The 15961-nt window shown below is 39.4% G+C and overlaps 1 protein-coding gene across 5 annotated transcripts; it reads left to right on the top strand.

Annotated features, from left to right (window-relative positions):
- Positions 1 to 390: 390 nt before the first annotated feature.
- LOC120524071 lies at positions 391 to 8246 on the top strand. Of its 5 annotated transcripts, none has more exons than XM_039745925.1 (4): positions 391 to 2311; positions 3320 to 3367; positions 3552 to 3608; positions 7399 to 8246. In XM_039745925.1, exons 1-4 carry the CDS (start codon positions 2235 to 2237, stop codon positions 7679 to 7681), a joined length of 465 nt encoding a protein of 154 aa, XP_039601859.1. In that variant the 5' UTR covers positions 391 to 2234; the 3' UTR covers positions 7682 to 8246. The 5 variants fall into 5 exon arrangements, with proteins under 5 accessions (XP_039601859.1, XP_039601858.1, XP_039601855.1 ...); XM_039745924.1 differs by having other exon boundaries at positions 3549 to 3608; XM_039745923.1 differs by lacking the exon at positions 391 to 2311 and having other exon boundaries at positions 3151 to 3367; positions 3552 to 3604.
- Positions 8247 to 15961: the final 7715 nt, after the last annotated feature.

Below are 15961 nucleotides of genomic sequence, written 5' to 3'. Positions count from 1 at the left end.
ATCTACAAAGGCATTCATGCAGAGGGAGAAGTACAATGTTCTGGAATGGCCATCACAGTCCCCTGACTTGAATATCATTGAAAATCTATGGGATGATTTGAAGCAGGTTGTCCATGCTCGGTAGCCATCAAATTGAACTGAACGGGTGAGATTTTGTATGAAGAATGGATAACAATACCTCCATCCAGAATCCAGACACTCGTCAAAGGCTGTAGGAGGCGTCTAGAGGCTTTTAGATTTGCAAAACGAGGTTCAACTAAGTATTGATGTCATATCTCTGCTGGGGTGCTCAAATTTATGCACCTGTCTAATTTTGTTATAAACTGATGGAACGGACTCCGGGTGCAGTTAAAATATCATTTTTGTTTACCTGGTATCTGTGGAGATGCTTCTCACTTTTTTTTTTCCCTCCACAAAGAAGAAAGGGATGCATTTTATACTGTAATAAATCTTTGATTAGTACTCTTATTTAATGGGGTCTCACTCAGGGCTTCTTTAAGACTCATTTTGAGTTTGTAGCTGGGCACACGGCTAATTGTACATGCAAATTAGTCATGCAGTGCTGCACTTCCAGGAATAACATGGTTATATCAGTGTTCTATATCCAGCTGCAGTACTCTTGTCAGCTGATGTACTCTTCAAATGAAAATACTGCTTTTCTTTATTATCTTCTGTTAATGCCTGCAGGCTGGAAATCCAGTGGTGATGTCACACACGCCCGAAGCTGATTGGCAATAATCTTACAGTTGGCACACGTGATAGTTCTGCACATGGCTGCTAAAGACCTGTGATGTCACTTTGGCTTTGAAAACCATCATGGGACGCTGGAATAAAATGGTTGCATGAGTCAACTGCAAGTCGAATTTCCAGGAAAATATTTTGCGAACCAGGTCACGGACAAACTTTACATATTCGCTGATGAATTTTTCTGACTAACACTACTTGCAGCAGTTCAACCACGGGGGGGACATTAAGTTGTCGTCCCAAAGATGGGTTGGGTTGGGTGAAAGAAAGACACAGACAAGATGCTACAAAACTTGACAGTTCGTTAATGAAAACACAAGGTGATATTATAAATTTCAAAGCTGAAGTGAAGAGAGATTTCACTCTAGCAAGTCCATCAAAAAAAAAAAAAAATCATGATTCATGTGTATGAATAAATATCATGAAATAAAAAGAAAACATTCATTCGCTCTGTGACTCTAGTTCTGTTCCCCTCTCTCTTGTACAGGTTACTTTAAATGGGCCATCAAGGACTTTTGGTATCAAAAACAATAACACACCAAAAGGTCCATTCCTCTGGTCCTTTTTCCCTTTAGCTTCTTTCAAGTTGCTTCAGGGAATGAAGGAAATGAAAGGTAATTGAATTTAAAAAAGACACATGTCCAGCTCACCACATTGGTCCCCACTTCTCCATGGTCCAAGAGTAAGTGCATCCCTTTCCTTTTCTTTCTCAGGCTGCTCAGTAGTACTGGGGTTCCCACTCTACTAGCACTTGCAGACAAAGACAAATTACCCCTCACTGCAGACTGCGGCTTAGCTAATCATGGCTTTAAACCTTTAACCCCACCCATAATGCACAGGTGCCGCGTCCCATTGCACACACTGGTAATATCAGATGTCAGTGTACAATTAATAGTCTGACTAATACAGCTACTGGTTACAGTATGTTCAAGATTATTGTGGGAGAGTTATCGGACACCAATATTTGCAACTGCCAAATAATTCACGTTACATAAACATTCAATTTTCATTATTTCCATACAGATTGCATCTTTCCTGTCTTGCGTAGAGCTCATCAGGTCCCAAGCACGTGGCATCTTAAAGAATTACAGGTGCAGTTAAAAGTTTAATTCTGCCCAATTTAGGCACACCTTGTTCCACATGCCGCAGCGAGGACCTTCAACACAAGAAGATGCCCACTGAGTCCTTCTTATGCCCCCCCTTGGTATCCTCTCCACCAATCCTGGAGAACACCTTCAGTAGTCTTCTCCATGCAGCATAACCCGGTAAGAAGCTTTCAAATCTGTGCCCTCGCTTGATCACAACACTCCAACTCCGATAACCCTCTGGTAAGTAGTCACTTCTTATCTCTCTCTCAGCCCCTTTTTTCATACTGGAGCAGCTTCATAAAATGCTTTCTCTTTCTTGCAGTTTGGTACCATTTACCAGGATGCCTCCTCACATCCCACCTGGATCGAATGGTGTAGGGGTCCACTGCTCGCCCTCGCTTAATGCTGCAGACGTGGAGCCGCCTCACCGTTTCTCTCTACTGGAGTTTTCTCAACGACACCATCTTTCAATGCTCAAGGTAAACACCCTTTATGAATCCAAAAAAAAACAATCTTAAGAACAGTTCCACACTTACACACATATACTGTACAGGGAAAACACTGCCACCATAGTGTGATTTGCCACAGAGGCTTGTAAAGAATATTTACAGCACCCTAAACATCATTATAAATGGTGAATACTGCATGACATGGTGGCACAGGCTTAAACCTGAAATTTATTTTGGTGTTGGGCAATTCCCATCCTTCCTTTGTTTTCATTATATTTTGGACTTTGAGGGTCATTTTTCTTATTTGATGTACTTTATTAATCCCAGAGGGGAAATTATCTTTTTTGCATGACAATTGAAGGTCAGACTGCAGTGTCGACCATTGTACACTGGTCCTGTGCTTTAAGGGCCTTGCTCAAGAGCCCAGCGAAGTAGGATCCCTTTTGGCAGTAAGGGGATTTAAACCGGCAACCTTTGAGATACCAGCACAGATCCTTAGCTTTAGAACCATAATGATGTATCCAAGTTTTATCCTCAGCTATGAGAGCAATAGAGAGGTTGGGAGTATGCACTGATACAGCACGGTGCCGCACCCACCACGTGACGAACCAGCTCATTTTCTGAACATTTTTACCGTCTATGGACTGTCCGAGAGGAATTTATAAAATTTTGAAAATGAATTTTGGCCCCTAAAATTTGAAAATCTCCATAAATTATTGGTAAAAATTGAAAGCCATACAGTAATCAGCATTTGCAGAAGTACTGCACACACTTTTTCCCCAGTTTCTTCACTTCCATTCCGGTAGTAAACAACGCAGATATTGATGAGAATAGTTAATATCTGTCCAACTTGGCTTTTTCACTTCTTCTTTTGAATTCAGCTTTATCTTCTTGGTGAGTAGACAGTTCATTATAAATGTTGTTCCTTTCCTTAATTATGTGTAATCCTAATTCACCATAACTGAGTGAATTTATTCAAAATCGAAATGACAATTTCACGTTTTCTATGTGAGATCTTATTTTCGATTCTTCTTTCAGCAGAGAAGTTTCATACATCCAGATACAGTCCGTCATATTTAAGTGCGAGTAAGTACTGCTTCATAATATTTTAGTGGAAAATATTATTATTACCACCCGTTGTGCCTATGTTGTTCCTTTCCTTAATTATGTGTAATCGTAATACACCGTAACTAAGTGAATTTATTCAAAATTGAAATTACATTTTCACGTTTTCTATGTGAGATCTTATTTTCGATTCTTCTTTCAGCAGCTTGGTTAAACAAGAAATTTCATACATCCAGATACAGTCCATCGTATTTAAGTGTGAGTAAGTACTGCTTCGTAATATTTTAGTGGAAAATATTATTATTGCCACCTGTTGTTCCAAAATGGATTTATAATTGTAAATGAATGAGTCAACTATTAAAATTTCAGTTAATTTGTAAAAATAAAAAAAATCACACATTTATTCTGTCATATAGATGCAATATCTTTTGAGTTATGAGAAGTAATAAGTCACTACAGTAATTTAATAATATTTCCATAATTCTTTTATTTACATAAATTCAGGAATACCCATTATGCCAAAAAGAAAGTGCACGTTCACAAACTACTTGAACGACAAATATTCTTGTTTTCAAAAGGGCAGAACAGACTCAGTGAAGGGGCTAATGCTCCCAAGATTCAGTTTCAGTAGCATACTAGGTAAAGATTTCTATTCATATTTATCCAAGAACCCAGATATACTGAGAAATATAGCTTCAGTGGAAAAATATAAAAGAATGTAGATAAATACAAATAAACTAAATTGAAAAGAGTAAAATTATTTTTATGTTACTAGACTTGAGTTTACCATGTGTATCATTTTTTTACAGGTTAACGACAGTTAAGCTATCCAAATAAAAATGTAAGGAATGAAGTCTGTTACTTTAAGAGGCTTGACATATTCAAATTGTTTAATGGGTTATTAGTTTGCCAGTGATGGTGATTGTGGCCATCATATTATAATTATAATGATAAACTGCTACTGAAGGTTTATATCATTTTTAAAAAACCATAAGACACTATAAAGGTGTATTATGGCATCATAGGGAAAGGCGTCCTCAGAAGTCCTCATTTTTCAATCAATCAATCAATCAATCAATCAATCAACAATTATTTATATAGCACATATTCATACAAAAAAATGTAGCTCAAAGTGCTTTACAAAATGAATAGAGAAATAGAAGACACAATAAAAGATAAACATAAGTCAACATTAATTAACATAGAATAAGAGTAAGGTCCAATGGCCAGGGTGGACAGAAAAAACAAAAAAAACTCCAAAGGCTGGAGAAAAAAATAAAATCTGTAGGGGGTCCAGACCAAGAGACCGCCCAGTCCCCTCTGGGCAATCTACCTAACATAAGTCAAACAGTCCTCTTTGTATTTAGGGTTTTCATGGAAGGACCTGATGATGATGGTCACGTAGACTTCTGGCTTTCAGTCCATCAATGTTGGTGCATCATGATGCTTTGAGTAGGTGGTGGTGGCGCAGGCCGCCACCACAAAGAAACCGGAAAAAGAAACAGAAGAGAGAGTAGGGGTCAGTATGGATTTTGGAGCCACTGTGAATAATTATTATGAAGAATTGAACATACAGAGTATCAGGATTAAGTTAAAGTGAAGTTATAAAAAGGCCATGTTAAAGTAATGTGTTTTCAGCAGTGTTTTAAAGTGCTCCACTGTATTTGCCTGGCGAATTCCTATTGGCAGGCTATTCCAGATTTTGGGTGCATAACAGCAGAAGGCTGCCTCACCACTTCTTTTAAGTTTAGCTTTTGGAATTATAAGGAGACACTCATTTGAAGATCTAAGGTTACGATTTGGAATATAACGTGTCAGGCATTCCGATATATAAGATGGAGCGAGATTATTTAAGGCTTTATAAACCATAAGCAGTATTTTAAAGTCAATCCTGAATGACACAGGCAACCAGTGTAGTGACATCAAAACTGGAGAAATGTGTTCGGATTTTCTTTTCCCAGTTAGGATTCTAGCAGCTCCATTCTGCACTCGTTGTAACTGATTGATGTCTTTTTTTGGGTGGTCCTGAGAGGAGTGTGTTACAGTAATCTAGTCGACTGAAAACAAATGCGTGAACTAATTTCTCAGCATCTTTCAATGATATAAGAGGTCTAACTTTTGTTATGTTTCTTAAGTGAAAAAATGCTGTCCTAGTGATCTGATGAATATGCGATTTAAAATTCAGATTTTAAGATTTCAGATTTCAACCCCAATGTCCTCATTTCCAGAGAAAGAAAGTTGGCAGCCCTTCTCAGGATGCTAACACTTCTTAAATTCCTCCCATTTCAAATTCAATCACTTAGCGTTTTTCTTGAAGCTTTGAAGGTACTGATGCTTCATTTCAGGAGTTATCATTCAGAGAACCCAACAAGCATAGAGCTTACTTATGTTTAATTCATCAGGAAAAATGGATTCAACTGACCCTTCACCAATCCATATAGTTTTTGATGTCTTATTCTTCAGTTCTCCATTATGATTTGCTCTTCAGTAGCAACATGTTCTTCTGCTGACTTCAATGCCTGCTAAAATTTATTCACCCCTTGGGCGTTTTCACATTTGTTGCTCTACAACATTGAATTGGATTTCATAAGGATTTTTTGACACTGATCAACAGAATAAACACATTAGTATCAAAGTGAAACAGGTGCCTGTAAAGTGCTCTAAATTAATGACAAATATAAAGCACAAAATAACTGATTGCATAAGTAATATAACATCCTGAATCCTTACTGGCTTTAGAAGTCACAAAATTAGTTCAATGGAGGTTACCTATCTGATGTTTCAGTCCAGTGCACCTAAATATGGAAGGGCCACAATGTGTTGAGTCAGAATAGTGTTCCAACGTACACAATGTTGACAGAAAAACACTCCAACCAGCTCGAAAGCACAAGTCAGGATAGAGACAAAATATACAAGTCAATCATGAAAAAAAAATTGAAAGAATATGTCAGAACTGTAAATCTGCTAGAGCAGTCCACAAAAACCGAAGAAGACGAGGGAGGGAGGCTACCAAGAGATGGGTTGAAGGAGTGACAAGCTACAGTGGGAAACATTAGAGATTTGTTATGCAGGCAACAACTGTGCCTAGGTGCCTAACCAGTCACAGCCTTATGGAAGAGTGGCAAAGGGAAAGCCATGGTTTAAGATTAAAAAAAGTTAAATAAATACACACAGTGTTGGCCAGAGATTCTGAGGTCAGCTGGAAGAACATTCTGTGATCTGGTGAGGCCAAAATTGAGCTTTTTGGCCATCACCATCTTAAATTATACATTATCAAAAACATACCATCTTCACTGTAAAGCATGGTGGTGGTAGCGGCATCAGGCTTTGGAAATGCTTCTCTGCAGCAGGGCCTGAAAGGGCTTTGTGATGTCCTGAATAAACTTGTTAAGAAGGCAGGCTCTATTGTAGGAATAAAGTTGGACAGTTTAACATCTGTAGCAGAGCGATGGGCATTAAGCAAACTCCTGTCAATCATGACAGACTGAGCAGATCGTTCCTCCCCCACACTATGTGACTCTTCAGTTCCACCCGGGAGGGGGGGTAAACGCTAACATTACTCAAAGTTATTGTCTGCTTTTACATGCATTTTTATTACTCTTTAATTTAATATTGTTTTTTGTATAAGTATACTGCTGCTGGATTATGTGAATTTCCCCTTCGGATTAATAAAGTATCTACTGTATCTATCTATCTAGCTATCTATCTATCTAGCTAGCTAGCTAGCTATCCCCAGAGCAATGGGCACAACCTTCAGATCCCGGAGATCAATAGTCATGACCTAGGGCAGACAAGGGTAAGTGAGGCAGACGAGTGAGACTTTAAGCTCAGAAGACTAGCAGTTTATTTGACAACAGAGAATTCAAGTGCAAAATGATGCATATTTAAATGAGTTCATCAACAAAATAAATCCCTTAAAGTTATCCCTTAAAATGAATCAATGTCTTTAAGCATTTAATAAATAAAGAATCTAAATAAAAATGTTAAAATCATAAAAGGCGAAGTAGTAAAACCTTTTGCTTTCTTTTGTTCTCTTTTTATGTCCTTGTCAGAATACCGGGAGTCCCCCTGACACAGCCAGCTTTCTCAGTTGGTCACCGCAGATCCGAACTGCCACCTCCGTCGTTATCAGCAGTTCATGGGGCTGCCACCTACAGTTTGTCAGTCACTGCAGCTCCCAGGGTGCTCTGCCCTTCCATGGAAGCCACTGCATCTTGCCTGACTTCCTCCTGCAAGTTCACCTGGTCTTTCTCTATGCCGAGAAGTGGAGACGACCAGGAAGCTCCCATCCTTGCACTCGCTGGCACTTCTCCATCAAGCGATTACTGCTTCTAGTTTCTTTAACAAAACCTTTCCTCAACCAAAACTTTTCTTGTTTCCTCTGTATGCTGACCCGCTCCCTTTTATTCAAAATGACCCGCAGCTGGTACCTGCTGATTAACGAGATACGCGAAAGTCATTTCATTAAGCTGGCACATGCTTCCAAATGTGCCCTGCATACCCCAGCATGAGCTATAAGTGGATTGCACTAAAATAATGAAATAAATCATTCAATTAAAATGAATTTGACTCACAACAGGTTTGTGAGGGTAAAACAAATGCCACAAAATATGGGGAAATCCTGGAGGAAAACGTGACACTGTCTGTAAGAAACTTACACTTTGGGAGAAGAGTTGTTTTCCAGCTAGACATATAGAAAAATGTATTCTTAAAACTGGTCATCTCTGTGTATTAGAAGAGTATTATAAGCACATGAGAAAAGTAGACACTTTATTTTACTGATCATTAAGATGTATGAGTTAGGATCGAAAAGGCTTATGCCTACAGTGGGTATAGAGAAGAATCCCCCCCTTTGAAATATTCCCATTATTTTTTGCTTTACAGCCTTAAATAAAAACACACAAGCCAATATTTTTCCAGCTTTACTTACTCAATGCAATCTATAACATCCAAGTGAAATATATCACAGCTACAGTTCAGAAGAATTTAAAAAAATAAAAAACAAGAAATCCTGAGATTAATTAATAAAGGATACCCTAAACTCAGTCAGACCATGGATACTGGCTTCCTTCCACCTGTGATCAATTGTAATCCTTGTGATTAGTGAAGCTGTTCCTGGAGCATTCATTCCCTTACTTGGTAGTGCAACTGACAGCAAACAACTGACTATGGGTGGCAAGCCACTTTTAAAAGATCTCAGGGATAGAGTTGTGGACAGACATAATGCATGAGATGGATACAAAAAAAATCACAAAGGCTTTATCAATCCCAAGGATTACAGTAAAGTCCATAATAAAGAAGTGGCAAGTGTTTGGTACTACTAGGGCCCTACCTGGATCTGGCCATCCCTCCAAACTGGATGGTAGAGCAAGGAGGAAACTGGTAAGAGAGGCTACCAAGTGGCCAATGGCCACTTTGAAGGACTTACAGGATTTTATGGCAAAGAGTGGTCATTAATGAGTGGTGTGCATGTGACAACAATTTCACAAGCACTCCACAATAGTGGCTTATTCGGGAGGGTCGCAAGGAAAAAGCCACTTCTCAAGAAAGGCCACATTAAAGCTCATTTGAGCTTTGCCAAAATGCACCTTCAAGATTCTGATGCCAAGTGGAAAAAGGTCTTATGGTCAGAGGAGACCAACATCAAACTCTTTGGCCTCAACACCAAATGGTACACCAATGCAGCTCACCTTCCACAACAAACCATACCTACAGTAAAGCATGGAGGTGGCAGCATCCTGTTTTGGGGGGCCTGGAGCTCTCATTAAGGTAGAAGGAAAAATGGATGGGGCAAACTAATGTCAAATTCTTGAGGAAAACCTGCTGCCCCTCTGCCAGAAAGTTGAAGATGGGCTGAGTGTTCACCTTTCAACATAACAACAACCCGAAGCACACAGTTAAATTGACCACACGGTGGCTGAGGGAGAGAGAAGTGAATGTCCTCATGTGGCCAGTCAGAGCCCAGACCTAAATCACACTGAAAATCTGTGGAAAGATTTGAAGATAGCAGACCACCAACGCTCACCATCCAATGTGACTGAACTTGAACAGTTAAGCTGTAAAGAAGAGTGGGGGGCAAATATTACGCAATCTAGGTGTGCAAAGCTGATAGAGAAGTTACAACAGACTCAAGGCTGTCATTAAAGCAAAAGGTGGTTCAACAAAATATTGACTGGGGGTGATCCTTCAGTAATCTCAGTAGGTCTTGTTTTTGCTTTTTTATAATTTTTCTGAACTGTAGCCGTGATATCTTTTACTTGGATGTTAGAGATTGCATTGAGTAAGTAAAGCTGGGAAGAAATATTTTTTGTGTGTGTTTTGGGAATATTTCGAAGGGGGAGATTCTTTTCTATAACCACTGTACATATTTTTTATTATTCTGTAATGAGCTAGAAAACAACAATAATTAATTATGCTAAAGGTTAGACATGCTGGAGAAAGATGGGCCCCTCGCTTTGAGAGAGAATGTGTACTCTTTTGGCTGTAAATAATGGTAGCAAGTGCCGAGCTAGTAGGCAGTAAGGGTATGCCTTGTCAAAAAAGAAATGATGGACAGAGAGCGGTTTTGACACCCCTTCAGTTAAGAAATATTAATAGAATTAATTAGAGGCATGATTAGAGCAATGAAATGATAGGAGTCAGATGAGGATGAATATTGGATTAAATGATAAGAATTGTAATTAATGTAAGGGATGTCTATGGCTCAGGGCTCAAGTCATCTGAATTGAGTCTGTATGTGCGCCGTACAATAAAAGCTTGATTCTTCTACCTGTCCTAAGACTCTGAATGTCTTCTTTAGGGCTAAGGGTGCCTGTGCTGCCAGCCCAAGTCTGCTTCAACAGACACCAACCCAAAGCATATAGCCAAATCTTAATGGAAATGACTTCAAAGCAGTAATGTGAATGTCATGGAGTGACCAAGTCAGAGTTCCAGATCTCAATCTAACTGAAAATGCTGGAAGAAATATATATTTGTTGTGTTAAGTTCCGCAATTCCACCCGAGTAGAACCACTGAGACAAATCAATCTGACGAAGTCAGAAGTTTACATACACTTTGTTAACTGGGCCTTTAAAGAGCTTGGAAGATCCCAGAAAATGATGTCAGGCTTTTAGGAGATTTGACAATGAGCTTCTGATAGTCAGTTAACCTAATAGCAGTGAACATGTGGGTGTAATGTTAAGGCCTGCCATCAAACTCACTGCCTCTCTACTTGACATAATGTGAAAATCAAAAGAAATCAGCAAAGACCTCAGAAAAAAATGGTTGACCTCCACAAATCTGGTTCATCCATTGCAAACAATTTCCAAACGGATGAAGGTTCCATGTTCATCTGTGCAAACAATAAATGCAAGTATAAACACCATGGGACAGCACAGCTGTCACCCCACTCAGGAAGGAGATGCATTCTGTCTCCTAAAGAAGAACGAACTTTGGTACAGAATGTGCAAATCAATCTCAGAACAACAGCAAAGGGCCTCGTGAAGATGCTGGAGGACACAGTAGACAAGTGTCTCTATCTGCTGTAAAACAAGTCCAGCAATGACAAAACTTGAATGGCATCTCGGCAAGGAAGAAACCACTGCTCCAAAGCCGCCATCAAAAAGCCAGACTGCAGTTTGCAGTGGCACATGGGGACAAAGATCTGATCTTCCGAAGAAATGTCCTCTGGTCTGATGAATCCAAGATCAAACTGTTTGGCCATAGTGACCACTGTTATGTTTGGAGGAATAAAGGGTGAGGCTTGCAAGCCAAAGAACACCATCCCAACTGTCAAGCATGGAGGTGGGAGCATCATGTTGTGGGGGCTACTGGAAGGACTGGTGCATTTCACAAACAGATGGCATCATAAGGAAGGACGATGATGGAGATAAACTGCAGCAGCAACTCAAGAGCTCAGCAAGGAAGTTGAAGCTCAGTCACAATTGGGTTTTCTAAATGGAGAAGGACCCCAAAATTGTGTCAAAATGGCTTAAGGACAACAAGGTCAATTTACTGGAGTGGCCATCACAAAGCCCTGACCTCAATCCGAATGAACATTTATGGTGTGTGAGTAAGGAGACCTACGAACCTGTCCCAGTTACACCAGTTCTATCTGGAGGAATGGTGCCAAAATTCCAGCAACTTATTGTGAGAAGCTCGTGGAAGGTGTCCCAAAATGTTCGGCTCAAATTAAACCATTTAAAGGCAATGCAACCAAATATGAACAAAGTGTATGGAAACTTGTGACCCACTGGAAATGTGATTTAGTCAATAAAAAGTGACATAATCTGTGAACATTACTGGAAAAAAAATGACTTCTACCTGGCACAAAGCAGATGTCTTCAAAGATATGCCAAATTTATATTTGTTAGTATAAAATCTGTGGAGTGCTTATAAAGTGAGTTCTAAAGAATTCACCCTCAGTTTATATAAGTTAGTTTATGTACACTTCTGACTTCAACTTATAATAATGATGTCTAAAGTTATTATTTGGTCGCATACCCCTTACATGCAATAACCTCCCCAAATCTGTGACCCATTGACATCACCAGACTTATAATAACTTGATTCTGCTTGATGTGCTAAGTCGTTATGGCATCCTCTTTCAGTTGGTGTTTGTTTTGGGGCTTTTCCAACTTTTGCTTCCTCTTTAATGCATTCTGAGTTGGCTTTAAATCAGGAGAAACTTGAGCCAGCTTCCCAAGTTCTACTTTTTTCTGTTCTGATGAATTCCTTGGTTAAGCAGGGTGGGTGTTTTAGGTCACCATCTTGCTGTGTTATGGACCTCCATCTAATAAGCTTGGAGGCAGTTGCTTATGTTTGCTTATGTTATGTTTACACTCTGGAATTCATCCCGCAAGTATATTATTCCCCAAGTTCAGATGATTTCTAAAGTGTTTATAGAAGCATCTTCTCAAATTCAAGCAAATGCTTCCAGACTCATTGGATCATCTTGTTAATGAGTGAGGGAAGGAGGGAGTGGGAGATTTACAGGCAAACTGCAGCGGCGATTGCAGTCATGCATTCTTTGTGCTGGTTGGTACTGGTGAAATACCTAAAGCTCTCGGTTTACTCGTCGATCTATGTCCTTGTCCTCATCTATGGTCACGAGGTTTGGGCATTGATCAAAAGAATTCAGTCATGGATACAAGTGGCATATGTATGAGCTTTCCTCACAGGATATCTGGGCTCAGCCTTAGATATAGAGTGAGGAGAGTAGATTTTTGGAAGATGCTCAAAGCTGAGCCAATGCTCCTTCACATCCAAAGAAGCCAGTTGAGGTTGGTTGGGACATCTGATTAAGATGCATCCCTGGGGTGGGGATGCATTTCAGACATGTTCAACTGGGGGACTCGGGACACGCTAGAGAGAATATTTCTCTCAGCTGGCCTGGGAATGTTTTGGTATCCCTTTGGAGGAGGTGGCGTGGAATAGAGACAACTGGGCATCTTTGATTAGATTGCTGCCTCTGCAACAAATACCCGGATAAGTATCAGAAAATGGATGGATGGGACCCCTTTATTTCTTTTACACTATCAATAAATAACAGTGAGCCACTTTCAGAAGCTTCCATGCACGAGCAATCCAGTACACGGCATTCTCCCGATGTGCTTCGGATCATTTGCTGTTCTTATCTTTATCCACAGTTTTCCTTTCCTATGTCACTCTGGTAAAGGTTAACCCATAAAATATTGCTGCAGAATGCTTCTGGCTTATCTTTGTACTTTGCAAATTTTAATCTGGCCTTTCTGTTATTTTCTAGTAGTGTAGCTTCTGTATTTCTTCTGACACCTTCACCTCTGCACCCCGTTGACTGATTTTTTAGTTTAAATGCTGTTTTGGGTTTCTGTTCACAGCTCTAACCATACCCCTGTCATCGGCTAGGACAACAAGCTTGTTGCAAATTTCATTTTTTGCAGCTTGTTTGCTCCTCCAGTGGTTTCATTCTTTTTCAGAATGTTCCATACTGTTGATTTTGGAGTGCCCAGATGTTCTTAATGGTCCTGACTGGCATTTGCTTAAATTTTATTTACAAAATGGCTTGCTTTTTTTTATCGTGGTCAATTCTCTAGGTTTCATCTTGTATAATTCCATTGTTATCAGCACCAGACCCAAATATATAAAATTTAATGGCCACAATCAACCTGACACACGCAGAGAGCTCTTTTATCTGGTGATATTAAAGAAAATAAGGGTGGGGGTCGACGTGTTTTCAATCCTATTTTTTTGTAAAAATTGATCTATTTGTATGGAATGATTACAATAAAATTAATAAAATAAAAAAAAAAGAAACACGGAACACCTGAGCATTTAGAATCACCTGCCTGTTATGTGTCCTAATACATCTGGGGAGCTAAACACAATAAATCATGTTTTCCAGTATTACTTGTATATAAAACTAGGGGGCTTTGCCCCCTGCTCGCTTTGCTGGCCCACCAACTCCCCCTGCCCAGGGCACGCTACACGCCAGCCACTTCGTGTCTCTGGCCCTCGCGTTATGGAGAGGGAGGCTGAACTCACACTAAGGAGATGCGGTTGCTCCTCCACAACCCCCTCTTAAATGGTGGTACAATGGGAAACAAATACATTTTTTTTTAACCTCCTCTAAGCTCGATCAGCTGGCTTGCTGCTGCTCGTGCCATGCTGTGTGGTCTGCATGTCGCGCACCACTTCGAACATTTAAAAGCCTTTACAGCAGCTGTCCTTTTGTCTCACTGCTTTGTCTCGCGGGACGTTAAAGTGTTTCCGAGAAAATCACGTCTTGGCCCAAGATTTTTTTTTTTTTTTAATAATAGAGAGATATTGCTCAGAAATTAAAGGTGGCATTCTGTACTTTAGTCTCATAGTTATCATTCCTTCTAGAATGCATACATTATAAATATGTAAAATATATATTGTGGTTACCGTATATACTCACATTTAAGTTCTCCCACCTATAAATCAGGGATTTATTTTACCATATAATTTCCAGTTTTTATAATGTTGGTCGTATAAGTCGAACGCTGAAAACTCACGCTATTTGTCCAAGAGATTACGATTTGCTAACGCCCACCTGAGAGAGTAACCACGGAGCACGCTGTCTTTTCTTTTCTATGTATTGTGCCAACATGATCACACGGTAACACCCAAACTATTACAAAACGACGTTTGCACTGTTGTGTGTTTTTTGTATCTCACACCCTCATACACCTTTGTCGTAAGAGCATCCCTTATCTACGATAGAGCGTTCAATCAGAAGAAAATACGAAGCTGGTTTTAAATTAGAAGTTGTTGAAGTGGCGAAAGAAATTGATAACTGCGCTGCTGAAACAAAATTTATTGTGTCTGAGAAACCGGTGCAAGATTGGAGGAAGCAAGAAGATGTAAAAAAAGTGTCATATTTTTGAACAAGTGTATAAATCGGGGTCTGATTTTATGATCGATTTTTTCGGGTTTCACGACCCGACTTATACACAAGTATATACGGTAAATAATGCACCTGCAGGTTTCAGGTACAAAGTATCAGGATTAAACTAAAATGAAGCTCTGAGAAAACGATGTTAAAGTAATGTGTTTTTAGCAGTTTTTTTAAAGTGCTCCACCATATTAGCCTGGTGAATTCCTATTGGCAGGCTATTCCAGATTTTAGGTGCATAACCGCAAGAGGCCGCCTCACCAGTTGTTTTAAGTTTAGCTCTTAGAATAATAAGCAGACCCTCATTTGAAGATCCAAGGTTATGATTTGGAGTGTAAGGTGAGAGGCATTCTGAAATATAAAATGGAGCAGATTATTGAAAGCTTTGTAAACCATAAGCAATATTTTAAACTCAATTCTAAATGGCACAGGTAGCCAGTGTAGTGACACTAAGACTGGTGTGATTTGCTCGAGATTTTCTTTTTCTAGTTAAGATTCTAGCAACTCCATTCTGCACTCGTTGCAATCGATTTATATCTATTTTAGGTGGTCCCGAGAGAAGTGCGTTACAGTAATCTAGCCGACTGAAAACAAAAGCGTGAACTAATTTCTCAGCGTCTTGCAATGTATTGTAAGAGGTCTAACTTTTGCTATATTTCTTAAGTGAAAAAATGCTGTCCTAGTAATCTGATTAATATGTGATTTTAAAATTCAGGTCAGAGTTAATAGTTACTCCTAAATTCTTTACCTCTGTCTTGACTTTTAATCCGAATGTATCGAGTTTATTTCTAATAACCTCATTATATCCATTTTTGCCAATCACTATAATGTCCAACTTTTCAATCCTCACGTAGTCTTCTTTCTGATTTGACAGCTTAGATATGTCTAATAAGTGTTTATACAGTGCCCTTCATGATATTTGGGACAAAGACACATGTTTCCTTGATTTCTCCATCCGTGCCGCACTTTAAAATTACAAATCAAACAATTCATACATTGTGATTTAAGTGCACATTGCAGACTAGGGATTTGCAGACATTTTGGTCACACACCACTTTTACTACACAGTCCTCCCATTTCAGGGCACTATAATGTTTAGACACACCAACGGCAGGTCTATTAAAGCCATCATAGTTATGACTTGTTCACTTATCCCTTACATGCAATGACTGCTTGAAGTGTGCCACTCATAGGCATCAGCAGGTGCTGAGGATCTTCTCTGGTGATGCTCTGTCAAGCC

The sequence above is a fragment of the Polypterus senegalus genome, chromosome 2, assembly GCF_016835505.1.
Source record: "Polypterus senegalus isolate Bchr_013 chromosome 2, ASM1683550v1, whole genome shotgun sequence".
Lineage (NCBI taxonomy): Eukaryota > Metazoa > Chordata > Cladistia > Polypteriformes > Polypteridae > Polypterus > Polypterus senegalus.
This window is presented reverse-complemented; position numbering and strand designations above follow the sequence as displayed.

What these genes read in the sequence shown, in the direction of transcription:
- LOC120524071 (XM_039745921.1), top strand. Translation starts at nt 2,135, where the DNA reads ATGCTTTCTCTTTCTTGCAGTTTGGTACCATTTACCAGGATGCCTCCT. An exon ending in ACCATCTTTCAATGCTCAAG is followed by an intron (nt 2,312 to 7,398) that starts GTAAACACCCTT and finishes TGTCCTTGTCAG; the next exon opens with AATACCGGGAGTCCCCCTGA.